Raw genomic sequence first — 13417 nt, 5'->3', positions numbered from 1 at the left:
GTCTTTGTCTTCCTGCAGGAAATATCCTGTCCAGAAAAAGACTGTCCTTTTGCCCTTCCCTGGGGGCCGAAAGGAAGTCTTATACTTAGGAGTAAACGTGGAGGGCAACCGCGCGGTTTTAGATGCTGCCAGCACAGTCACTATGTTATCCAATTCCGTCCCAAACAGTACTTTCCCGACAAAAGGTAAAGACTCAAGTTCTCTCTTGGACCCTGCATCCGCCTTCCAGATCCTTAGCCACAGGTCCTCCGAGCAGCCACCAAGGTTGCCGATAATTTAGAAGCCAGAATACCTGCATCAATAACTGCTTCCCCAACATATGAAGCCGTTTCTCACATTTGGCAGAGATAAAGACAGCTGTTCTCTGGTAGCATCTGGCATACCATCTTCCAGAGACGTTGTCCATTCCTCCATAGCCTTAGCCACTCATGCTACGGCCATAGCTGGCCTGGTAATAGCTCCAGATAATGAAAAACCTATCTCCCCTAAACTGCGATCTTGACTACCGAATAAGTTGGCCTCACAGCAGTAGACGCTTACTAGTGCACTGCTAGTGTGCCTACTACACACCCCCGGCATCAGACGATAAGGTCCCGGCTGCCTTAGTGAGGCACTCTGACAAGCCCTTCACCCGCAGCAGCCTCCGATGCGTCTCCTACACCGGAAGTGAGGACTGCAGCACACGATTACTCGCAAGCGAGGACTCGCCCTACCTTGTCATCTCCTTGGATCCGATTGCAGTCTGGGCCTCAGCGTCGCTGCTAACTAAGCTTCGCTGAGACACGCCGAAATCCCCAAAGCCCATTCAGGAGCTATTGTTTCGGCATCAGCTGAGGTAGCAGGAGTCGTAGTATATGTGGACGCTTCCCTGCAAGCGAGGTTAGTACTATCAACCCAGTATATATTAACAAAACTAAGGCAAATCAACAAAATAAAAAAGCCTAGGACTGCCTAAGCAGTCCTGCTGTTATAAAAGGTGTGTCTGGACACTTGCCGATCACCAAACAAAAAAACTGAATGCCTGTTTGTGTTGGCAGGGTATATAGGGAGGAGGCCCTGTGCATGCTGGGAGCTTCAAAGCTGTAGCTGTTTGGTGCAATGGATTACTCCAATTACATACCCCCCCAAGTAGTTCCTGTGGACCCTATGGACCCTGAAGAAGAAAGTTTAATATTTTATTTACTGCAATTTAAGAAAACAAAATCAATATGGACAGCCACAAAACTTATTAGACTGTGGTATGCGTACTGACAGGTACAGAAGACAGAGTTAAGGGACACTGTATTTCAAGTTACATACTGTAAAATTCATAACGGCTTAATATGTAAGTGATGAACATATTCAAAACAAAATAGAGAGGGTACGACACAAAGAGTTACTTGGTAACCACTACAACACATTCAAGTACTTGGAATAAATGAACACTTATTTGGTGGTATTGAAATGCAAAGGAGGCACTGCGTAAACATTTACTATCACAAGTGTGTACACAATACAAAAAGTTGAAGAACTCCAGAGTACATGTAATGTAACACAGTTAAAGGGATACATTTAGAAATGTGAGAAAAATCAGAAAAAAATAATTGCTGACCTTTTTCATTTTGCTTTCAATATAGTTAATTAGTAACACTAAAATGGTTTCAAGTTTAGCAATCTGATTAATACCACCTAGGAGAACGTGTTGAGTTTTCTAGATCTGAATTTCTTCTTAGCACCATACTGTACCTTTTTCTTCTAGTTACATAACATTAGAATATTCACACTCCGGATGAGGACCGGGGAGGATACTGCAAAACCACTCCGACTTCACTGGTCCGAGTAAGTACAATGCCATCCTGAGGTGGCGCTAGTCATTCTCAGACGGCTGTAAATGATTTATCAACCTTTCATAAATAAACTCCCAAGTGCCTTAAACTCTTGCCATAATTTCCTGCCTAGTTATGTAATAAACGTCTCACCTTTAGCTCACTTTTGTCATTTTGACTTACGAAAGTGCTTTGCACTCTCAGAGTGGGTAGCAGGAAATGTTATATAGTAGAAGCACCACTCTCATTACCACATCAGTCACAAATCACTAATTATTATCTCATGACAAATCTACCTTTCTCACGAACAGGAAGTGTGAATCACCCGTGCTCTCTGTAAACATACAATACATGGCAAGCAAGCTTTCCTCATCGAGTCCTTTCAGCTAATTTGATATCTTCTCTCTGTATTTATATGGCAACAGTGCAATAGGTGCCTCCTCACAAAAATCTGCTAAGTGTAAAGACAGTCATTTCTTAAAGTTTATGTTTAATTCAGTCTGTTTCTTATCTACTCTATAGTGCTTCAGGAATAATAAATGGGAAATATGGCATTTTCTTAAGGTCACCTAGAGGCAAACATTTTGTGACATTCCTACATTACTTCCCATGTTTAACTTTATGTTTTACAGTAGTAGGAGATAGCTGCAGTGCTTTGCAATAGCAATTACAATGATGCCACAAAGATAAATATGAGTGCTGGCATCGGGCAAAAGGGACATACAGTAGTTTAGCAGAGTATGACTAATACTATAAGCCTTTATCCACTGTATGTATATACTGCAGGAAAGGCTACTGAAATTATTTATACGATTGGATACAATGGAGTACAGTACAAAACATTTTACCAATTGGAGGATAAGCAATGCTGGGCATACACTATACAATAATCTGTCAGATATCTGTCCAATCTGGCTGGTTGGAATGAAAACATGGTAATGTATGGGAGCAAATGACATACATCATTTGCTCACAAACACTGGAAAACAGACAAAAATGGTTGTTCAAACAAATTGGTTAAAACACACGAATGTAACCAATTTGAACAATTGTTTTTTTGTCTGTTTTCCAGTGGTTAAGACCATATGATCGACTGTTATGTGCTCCCATACATTCTATATGTATGCCACGTACAGTTGTAGTATAGCACCAAAAAAATATGTATTTGTACCATCTGTAAGGTGGTCTATAGAGATGAGCTACAAAATCAAACATGAAATAAAACGAGCACTGCACAATGCAGCACAGAGGTTCCCAAACGCGGTCCTTAAGGCTCCCCAACAGTTCTGGTTTTAGAGATATCATGATTGAGCACAGGTGGTTAAATTAAATTGACTGGGGTACTAATTAAGTACCATGGATCTCTCTAAAACCTGAACTGTTGGGAGCCTTGAGGACCGTGTTTGGAAAGTGAAAAATAGCCTGGTACCAGGTAAATAAGAAGAACAAGCTTATCTAAGCAAGTACTCCTTGTTTTTCCCCTCGTCAGTTGGTGGATGGCATCTAATGACCTATAGTGTAGTAGTAGCAGCAAAACTTTAATAATATTTTTTCTCAAATTTCTCAATGATACTAAAGCTGGGCATACACTATACAATTAGCTGTCCAATCTGGCTGGTTGCAATGAAAACCTGGTAATGTATGGGAGTAAATGACAATCGTACATTTGCTCACAGACACTGAAAAACAGACAAAAGTTGTTATTCAGACAAATTGGTTAAAACAAAAGAATTTAACCAATTTGAATAATAATTTTTGTCCATTTTCTAGTGTTTAAGACCATATGGTCGATTGCATTTGGCTCACATACATTACCAGATTTTCATAGCAACCAGCCAGATTGGACAAATATCTGACAGATAATTGGAGAGTGTATGCCCAGCATTAATGCAGTGGTCCTGGAATATTTCAATAGGAATCATAGTAGTGTTTATAGTATAACAACCACCCCTACGCATTTAATCTCAAAAATAGACTCTGAATGCATTTTCTTTTACTACTCAGCCACATGCACAAGATCCTGACCAAATATAGATGTGCCTCAGCGGTGTTCACCATTACTGACCAGACACCTGAAGAAATGTACACATATGGTCATCTGGCTCCACATCACTTCTGCAAATCCCTAGCTAATCATAGTTTTAAGTATGAACCCAACAACAAATGCTCACCACCCTATTCTGCAAAGCCCCTCAATAATATCACCCCCTCCAATAGCTCAACTGCAAATATACAAGATTATGATCTTCCTCTAGCCTAAGCTGCTTCTTCTATAATTGCTGTCAGGCTTGCTCCCATTCCACAATCAAATCATGTACCATGTCTTACCAGACTCTCTCCCATCTTCCAAAGCTTTAAATAATCTTTACAAAAGAATATTTTCTAAACCTACTAAAGAACCAACCAAACTTCCCTTCTCTGACTGGTATAAATACCCTGCTATACCAAACTCCAACTTGTGTCATCCTTGCTCCAGGAATGTATTCATATCCCTCCATATCGCCACACTACCCCACTGTCAAGCTCTGTGCATCACCATGATGCTTTACAAATGAACAATAATAATAGTGATAATATGTCCAGACCCTTAGGAGGACAAGTCATTGCTATTCATAGCCTAAATAAACAGACAGATAATACACAAATAATATCCACATATCGCATAAGCTAGAAATAGAACTGATTAGTTTGCAGCTTATGTGGAATTTGCATGTACAGCTTTGGCAATTTTCCAATGTGATGAATGCAAGTACTGTACTCGGATAGAACTTGCAAACTGATGCAAAATAACTGTACTTTATTTAACTCATTGATGCCTATGTCTGCCGTACCACGCTGCTGATATTACAACAATGTTCAAAGTACCAAATATGAGAAACATGTGCAAGGATATGATCAGATATCTATTCCCATGCAGTGTTCCTCTGGCTGACTTCACCACATATTGGAATGAGCTTAAATGTAAAATTTCTGATCTCTGTGGTAAACACATTGTTGTTAGACCCTGACACTTATCCAAGGACTGGACCATAGACGCAATTTTTATTTTTTTCCCCCGCACCTGTCAAATGGGAGCATAGGTACATGTTTATTTACATATCAATGATTTCTGTGTTTACAGGCATTTCAATTGTATCCGTCATACTGTGATCATTGCTGGAGGACTAAGAAAGTCAATATTGTCTTAATATCCAAGAAGATGCTGCATGCGCCCCACGCTGGATGCCCTATGAAGTACACAGTGCCATGCCTTAATACAGGGGTCTTCAACCTTTTACACAGTGTGGGCCACATTAAAAAATTCAATGAAATCCGAGGGACACTGAGCTATACGTCACACAGTAGCACAAACTTGATTCACCCAATTCACATTACACCACATAGTCGTGTCCCTTATTCATGTATGACACATAGTAGAGCCCCTTTTACACAATGCCCACATTTGTGCCCCTTCTACACAATGCCCACAGTAGTAGTGTCCCTTATACAATGCCCACAGCAGTAGCTCCCCTTACACATAATGCCCACTGCAGTGGTACCCCTTATGCTGTGCCCCCAGTAGTGGTAGTACCCCTTATTCAGTGGCCCCAGTAGTGCTGACCATTATGCAGTGCCCACAGTGGTAATGCCTCTTATGTAGTGCCACCAGTAGTGGTAGTACCCCTTATTCAATGCCCCTAGTAGTGCTGCCCCTTATGTAGAGCCCGCAGTGGTAATGCCCCTTATGGAGTGTCCCCATTAGTGGTAGTGCCCCTTATGCAATGCCCCCATTAGTGGGGCCCCAGTATTAGTGCCCCCAGTACTAGTGCCCCTAATAGAAATGCCCCCTAGTACTAGTGCCCTTAATTGAAATGCCCCCTAGTATTAGTGCCCCCAAGAGTAATGCCCCTAATAGAAATGCCCCCTAGTAATAGTGCCTCTAATAGAAATGTCCCCTAGTAGTAGTGCCCCTAATAGTAATGCCGCTTACAAAACCCCCCCCCAAAAAACACTACTACTTACCTTAAACCCCGCGTCTGCTGCCTCTGGGATGCTGTCCGCTCGGCTGCTCTTCTGTCTGAACTATGGGAGAGACGTCATGACGACTCCCCCATAGTGCACTGCACACACTGCAGGAGCAGGAAGCCGGAGCTCAGGAGTGAGCTCCAGCCTCCGGCTGGCGGTGCAAGTAGGGAGCCAGGTGCCCGCTGGTAACAAAATCTCAGCAGGCACCCGGCAAATGGAGCCTGTTGGAACAGCTCCCCCCAGTCGGCGGGCCACCCGACAGAGCTCTGCGGGCCACGTGTTGGAGACCCCTGCCTTAACAGTAGGGCTACTCGCACATACACTCTGTGTTCGCAGCATGTACAATGCACTTGAAAACCGTGAGGTAAATAAATAAGAAAACAATGATAAACACTGAGCATGAAAAAAACCAGCCAAGAAATTTAAGGGTAGTATGGTAGCAAAGTTGCCAATCAACATATAGATATGAATTGTGTAAGCCATTCCTTAAATATAATCCAAAAGGCTGTGTGTCTGGCTATGGCATTGTATAAGGAAGATGTGCTTTTAACAAAATATATGATTGTCAGGGGAATCATGTTTTTCTTCCTCCTGCTGTGAAGAGGAGCAGAAAATACTTCAGAAAAATTATTCCATATGTAAGTTCTTTAAACAACACCAAGCTGTAGCTCTACAGCATGTCCTGAAGTGCACTCCTCTCACCCTATGCTCGTGTATGAAACATAAATAATGAACACACGTTGGAGTCAGAGGTATTTCTGCATGCCAGCAGCAATATAACAAGCCTCAGTACAGTCAAAAGTTGAGCTCAGCATCAAATAAAGTGACCACATATTGCTTCAACAAGACAGACACAGATCACTTGTGTCTGCTCCAAGATATAGATTACCAATGTGCTGTTTTTTTTTTATTTTTTATAAATAAATCTCATAAAAGTAAAACTACACTGAAGTAAAGTAAAAGATTTAGAAAGAAGAAATAAAAGATCTTAGCACAGGACTGTGACTGGAAAAAACTAAGTAGTTCAGCTAGTGCAGTCAAGGCCTGATTCAGACCCACTCGCGAGCGCACAGCGCTCGCAAGCGGGTCAATGATCTCCCTGCGCGAGACCCAGCCAGCGACGGGCGCTCCGTCGCTACGGGTCTCGCACCAAAACAGGGCGGCTGTCGATTATGATTGACAGCTCACCCTGTTTTGGAGGCGGGCAGGGGGGGTGGCTGGCCAAACGGAGGCGTTCCCTAATGAATGCTTGCCGTTTTGGGGCGGCCTCAGTAGCGAGTTTCCAGCTCTATTAGAGCCGGAAGCTCACTGGGGCTTGCGATGGATGAGACCCTACAACAAGGGTCTCGTCGCAAGCCTGATGGTCGCGACCATCACCTGGCCGCTCGCAAGAGCTGTGGGTGGTCACCCATAGCTTAGCGAGCGGCCAGGAGGCCTACACAAAAAAAATAAAATAATGCCGCCCTGATTAAGAGCGTCCGGCTCTGAATCAGGGCCTCAATACTCTACAAACCTTTACTTTATCTAAGAAGCTATTTTACATCTTTTTATTATTATTCTATGCAATAATGTAATAAAAGTAAATGTTTACAATAATGTTCTCTCTCTCTCTGTGTGTGTATATATATATATATATATATATATATATATATATATTATACACACACACATTATATATATATATATATATACACACATTTTTAATAAAATCAAGAAAATTATTGTTCCCTTCCACAGATGTTTGTCACCAAGAAGTATAGAATGTCAGCTTGCTTAGCCAATGGCAATGGGTGTGGCGACATTCCACACATAATGTCACCCATAAAGGATGCTGATGTCATCTGTAATAACTATGAGTGGACCCAAGAGGCACATAGAAATTAATATTTTTTTTTTAAAAGAAAAGTAGTATTGAAGCTTAAATTTCATTTGATTTTAATATTTTATCACACTCTGTATTATATAAAATTTTGCATTTTAATTAGAAATTTGGGTCTGAAGCTAGTAAGAAAAAATGTCAGTGCTGATGCAGTATGTGTTATTATTAAAAGCGTGTGCCCACAGCTGCACTGTCTACATAGCAGCAAGACAGATGGGTTGTGCAGGGCACATTTATCTAGCGTTTGCACAAACAGGAATGTCATCATGTCTGCAACTGCTTCCTAACTTCCGAATAAATTTAATTTAGCCTGTATTTTATTTTTTATTTTTTTACACTTGCTGAATTACTACCACAGATATTTTCAACCCTGCCCCTTGTGCTGTGGGTGCTTTGTTCTCCCGTGTAAAACTCCTGTAATATCTAGCTGCAAATTTGCATTTGCAAAAAGGTGAAAGCAAAAGTGATCTGTAGTCATCATCTTGTCGCTAATAAAAAAAATAACGTACGGACAATCCAGATATATAATGGCAATCCAATATGGAGTACCACGCATGTAACTAATCTTCCAGATTATTTGTGGGGCTCTTGGTAGGTAAAATAGCCTACCCCATCCAACTAAACCAAGGAAAGTTTGGAGTTACAACAGTGGTTCCAATACTTGGCATAATGAACATTTAAGGAAAGGCCTAGCGATGCTGGTCCACCCACCCTCCAGAGGACAGTGTATTCACAGTGAAGCACTTTTCTAGATCTTAACTGCACATCCTGATGCTGCTCATTCTAAAATAGCAGAGCGCGGGCCTAGAGAGCTTGGTCCGTCGTTGGCCAGTCCTTTCACCTACAGTGCATCTGGAAAGTATTCACAACGCTTCACTTTTTCCACATTTTGTTATGTTACAGCCTTATTCCAAAATGGAATAAATTCATTTTTGTCCTCAAAATTGTACACACAATACCCCATAATGACAACGTGTAAAAAGTTTTTTGCGATTTTTGCAAATTTTATTTAAAAATAAAACAACAACTAAGAAATCACATGTACATAAGTATTTACAACCTTTGCGCAATACTTTGTTGATGCACCTTTGGCAGCAATTACAGCCTCAAGTCTTTTTGAATATGATGCCACAAGCTTGGCACACCAATCTTTGGGCAGTTTCGCCCATTCCTCTTTGTAGCACCTCTCAAGCTCCACCAGGTTGGATCGGAAGCGTCGGTGCACAGTCATTTTCAGATCTCTCCAGAGATGTTCAATTGGATTCAAGTCTGGGCTCTGGCTTGGCCACTCAAGGACATTCACAGAGTTGTCCTGAAGCCACTCCTTTGATATCTTGGCTGTGTGCTTAGGGTCGTTGTCCTCCTGAAAGATGAACCGTCGTCCCAGTCTGAGGTCAAGAGCGCTCTGGAGCAGGTTTTCATCCAGGATGTCTCTGTACATTGCTGCATTCATCTTTCCCTCTATCCTGACTAGTCTCCCAGTTCCTGCCGCTGAAAAACAACCCCACAGCATGATGCTGCCACCACCATGCTTTACTGTAGGGATGGTATTTGCCTGGTGATGAGACGTGCCTGGTTTCCTACAAACAAAACGCCCAGCATTCACGCAAAAGAGTTCAATCTTTGTCTCTTATAGTCTGAGAGTCCTTCAGGTGCATTTTGGCAAACTCCAGACAGGCTGCCATGTGCTTTTTACTAAGGAGTGGCTTCCGTCTGGCCACTATACCATACAGGCCTGATTGGTGGATTGCTTCAGAGATGGTTGTACTTCTGGAAGGTTCTCCTCTCTCCACAGCAGAATGCTGTAGCTCTGACAGAGTGACCATCAGGTTCTTGTTCACCTCCCTGACTAGGGCCCTTCTCCCTCGATCGCCCAGTTCAGTCGTCCGGCCAACTCTAGGAAGAGTTGGCCGGACGACTGGTGGTTCCGAATTTCTTCCATTTATTAATGATGGAGGCCACTGTGTTCATTGGGGCCTGTAGCAGATATTTCTCTGTACCCTTCCCCAGATTTGTGCCTCGAGACAATACTGTTCTCGGAGGTCTACAGACAATTCCTTGGACTTCATGCTTGGTTTGTACTCTGACTTGCACTGTAAAGTGTGGGACCTTATACAGGTGTATGCCTTTCAAAATCATGTCCAAACAACTGAATTTACCACAGGTAGACTCCAATTAAGCTGTAAGAACATCTCAAGGATGATCAGTGGAAACAGGATGCACCTGAGCTCAATTTTGAGCTTCATGGCAAAGGCCGTGAATACTTACGTACATGTGATTTCTTAGTAGTTTTTTTTTTAATTAAATTTGCAAAAATCTAAAAAAAAAATTTCTTACACATTGTCATTATGGGGTATTGTGTGTAGAATTTCGAGGACAAAAATTTATTTATTCCATTTTGGAATAAGGCTGTAACATAACAAAATGTGGAAAAAGTGAAGCGCTGTGAATACTTTCCAGATGCACTGTATATATGTCTTAAGGCTACTTGAAAAAAAATAAAACAAGAATACTCTTTCAAAAACAATTAAAATTCCCTAAATGCTGGATTCCAACCACTTTGGGATCACAATAGCACATACCAGAACATGGCATTCAAAGTTTAGACAATGAGCCTGATTCACTACCCTACGCAAATGCGTATGCAACAGGCAGTTCAACTGCGATAGTATGCTAATTCATTGCGATCGCAATGCTGCAACTACACTACACAGGGATGCCTACTTTACTTACACACATAAGTAATGTTTACCAAGACTGCAAAACCATCGGTATAATCGAGTACTATCGCAGCCTCACACACACTTGCACAAGCTCTGACCTTACTTAGATATTGCTAACAACCACACACGCTATGAGACTTTAGACTGCGTACGGCACCGCAGTGGATAATTTATGCACGCCCCTGCAACAGCGTTGAAATGCACTAGTTCGCCTGCGTTCGCCCGACCACCCCCCCGTCACTACCCACAAACTGCACTTCTTGTCAATCACTCTACGATGGGTCTGTGTAGTTACTGCGATCGCAGTCTTGATCTCAATAGCTAGAACGCGCACTGCGATGCATGCGCAGGATGCAACAATCGGCTGATTGCGTGCATATAAGCAACTGCGTTCCTTGCTGAATCAGACACAAAGATTTTAGAAATAGACAATTAGTGTGGCACTCTACAAGCCTGGCAATAGTGATTCAAGTGAAAGCGGCTTGCTGGAAAGATATGCATACTGATTATTCATCACACTGAATGCACATAATGCGAATGGCAGGGAACAGCTGACACACATGATTTACATTCCCCAATATATATGCTGCATGGGAATATTCAATAGTTGAATCTTTTAAGCTTGCCAATTGTTTCCATCTACTATTGCTACACAGCATCTACCATAGAAACAGCTCTCTCATATTTTACAGTTTTAATGTTTTATACAGAAAACCTATTAAATGAAAGTGGACTTTTTATTACAGTGAGAAATCAACAAGCTTGATATATAGGTATGAGAGTGCTGATGTTCAACAGGGAGGGGAAGATCAAGGACAACGTAGTAGAATACAATTTCATCCATATCATACTTACCTACTTTAAAAGTCTTCTGTCCTGGAGAAATCCGGAGAGGAGATGAAACATACCCCTTTAGGGGGCGGGACCAGACTGTCTTGTCATTAGGACCCGTTACGGTAAAATGCCTCGAATTGTGGGCCCATGAGGTGGAGCTAAAATTACATGACTGTCATTTTAGTAGGCCACCCCCTCCACACAGAGCCACAATTCCCGGTAATTATGTCCCCATCCTGCCCACTTCACTAGGAAGTGGGCAGTAGATCCGGCCACTCTCCCAGGGGTGCGGGGGATTGCCCGAAAAATTGGGAGCCTCCCGCACCACCCGGGAGAGTAGGCAAGTATGTTCTATATGTATCTTTCTCCATCTCAAGTAGGATGACACTCCAGATTAATAAATATAAGTGCCTAGGTGCAAGAGCTATTTACATCCAGTCACACTCACTCTGGGTCTTTATCCATACAACGTGTCTTAAAAGTATATCATATATACTGTATGAAATAATGTTCTACGGTGAAATTTAAGATAACAATTTAAAGGTATATTAGAAGCCACCGAGGAGTTCTGTGACCAACTAAACTCGGAAGGACTATAGAGGTGGGTACATTTCCCTATAATATACAAATTTGCTTTTGTGAGATGATACTAGGTGTGTTCTACCAGTCATGTGAGACACAGTCTCTCTCTCCTCCTCGCCAGTCAGGCTGTCACCATTCTACTTCTATCATGAATGTGACACCCCTCCACTACCCTACAGATTAGTCAGGCTGTCACCATAATACTTACATCGTGAATGGAGTCCAGGAGTTTTGTTAAGTGAAAATATCGCTGCCAGCTCTGTCCAGCACTGTGCGGACTCTTCATTAATATTTTTCTCAGTTCTTTAATATAATTCACTCTCATTTCTTCAAATGCAGCTTGGGATTTAAGTCCGTCTTTAGGTACTTCGTGGAAAAGACAAAAAAAAAGAACAATATGAGCTAAAGGATAAGTGCTAATTCATATAACAAGAAGTCAGATAAAGTACCATATATGTCAACATGAGATAAAGAAAAGCAAAATACTGTTATAATGTAGTGGTCACATGTAATTTAACTGTACTGCTTACAGACCTCCCACCACAGAATGCAATCACACATTTTCATACAAATTTAGGTAAATTACCACTTTATTTTGACCATCAAATCCACATGGACAGACACTATGATTTTATTTGGATGTCTCATCTGTAAAAAGCTACAGTAAGTGAAATAACTAAAAGAGAAAACATTTTTGAAACAAATTTCCAGCATAAGACATAAATGGAAATTCAATTAGCCGCAGGCTTCACTTCTCAACTTCAGCTCCCGGATGTCCGGAGCTATTCAATTAGCTAGTCCAGAAGCAACACTTAACCCAGAAATCTGCATTAAGTGCTGCTTTGGAACCAGTTGCAGATTGCTAATTGAATAGCTCTGGACATTTTACCCGGGAGCTAAAGCCGTGTGGAAAAGCCTGCAGCTAACTGAATTCTCCCTATAGATAGCTCAAATGTATAAGGGTCTAATGTAGAGATGGACGTATTCAGTTTTTTTTTTGCGTAAAATCATTTCTGCACAAAAGAGACTTATACTTACATCTTACACTTTTAACTACTGCTTGCTTAGAAAGGCAGAATGGGGATAGGAAGGCTAGTGTAAGCCAAGTACAGTAAGAGGATGTAAATGTGAAGGTATTTCTCTTGCAGATACACTACCTGTGGTGTAAAATACACAACGACGATTATGATGATGACCGGGATCTGCTTATAATGGGAATGTAAGGAAAGAGATGTCATGAGAGTTGGTCTGCAGAGGTGGCAAGTACTTTTCTTTTCCTTCAGTTTGCGGAATCCAATTATAGCATATGCATGCCTTCCAACTGTCCTGATTTAATCGGATTAGTCCCAGATTAGGAGTGGACCATCCCAAATTTCAGGACTCTTGTCCTGACTCAATAACAGTTGGGAGATATGTCCCAGTTAGAGATGTCCCTTAAATGCAAGGGAAGCTGGCAGCAAACCAGCACTTTAGAAACGTGCGGTGGTCATGCCCTCAATGTGCCAGTGCCATGTCCTTCTAATGTGACCATTGCCCTTTTTTGAGCACCCCAATTAAATTTGAAAAGTAGTCTCTTCTGGTTTAGAGGA

At 41.7% G+C, this 13417-nt stretch overlaps 1 protein-coding gene across 2 annotated transcripts in view; it reads right to left on the bottom strand.

The window, feature by feature from the left end:
- NR3C2 (nuclear receptor subfamily 3 group C member 2) overlaps positions 1-13417 on the bottom strand; it is a 400488-nt gene that overhangs the window by 14458 nt on the left and 372613 nt on the right. For both annotated transcript variants that reach the window (XM_088448406.1, XM_088448416.1), the window contains exon 8: positions 12037-12194. In XM_088448406.1, the coding sequence (XP_088304532.1) occupies positions 12037-12194 (158 nt within the window). The remainder of the gene's footprint in view (positions 1-12036; positions 12195-13417) is intronic.

Source organism: Taudactylus pleione, unplaced genomic scaffold (genome assembly GCF_031769625.1).
Source record: "Taudactylus pleione unplaced genomic scaffold, aTauple2 ptg000021l, whole genome shotgun sequence".
NCBI classification, from domain to species: domain Eukaryota; kingdom Metazoa; phylum Chordata; class Amphibia; order Anura; family Myobatrachidae; genus Taudactylus; species Taudactylus pleione.
The sequence above is the reverse complement of the archived record's forward strand: the minus strand, read 5'-3'. Positions and strand labels throughout refer to the sequence as shown.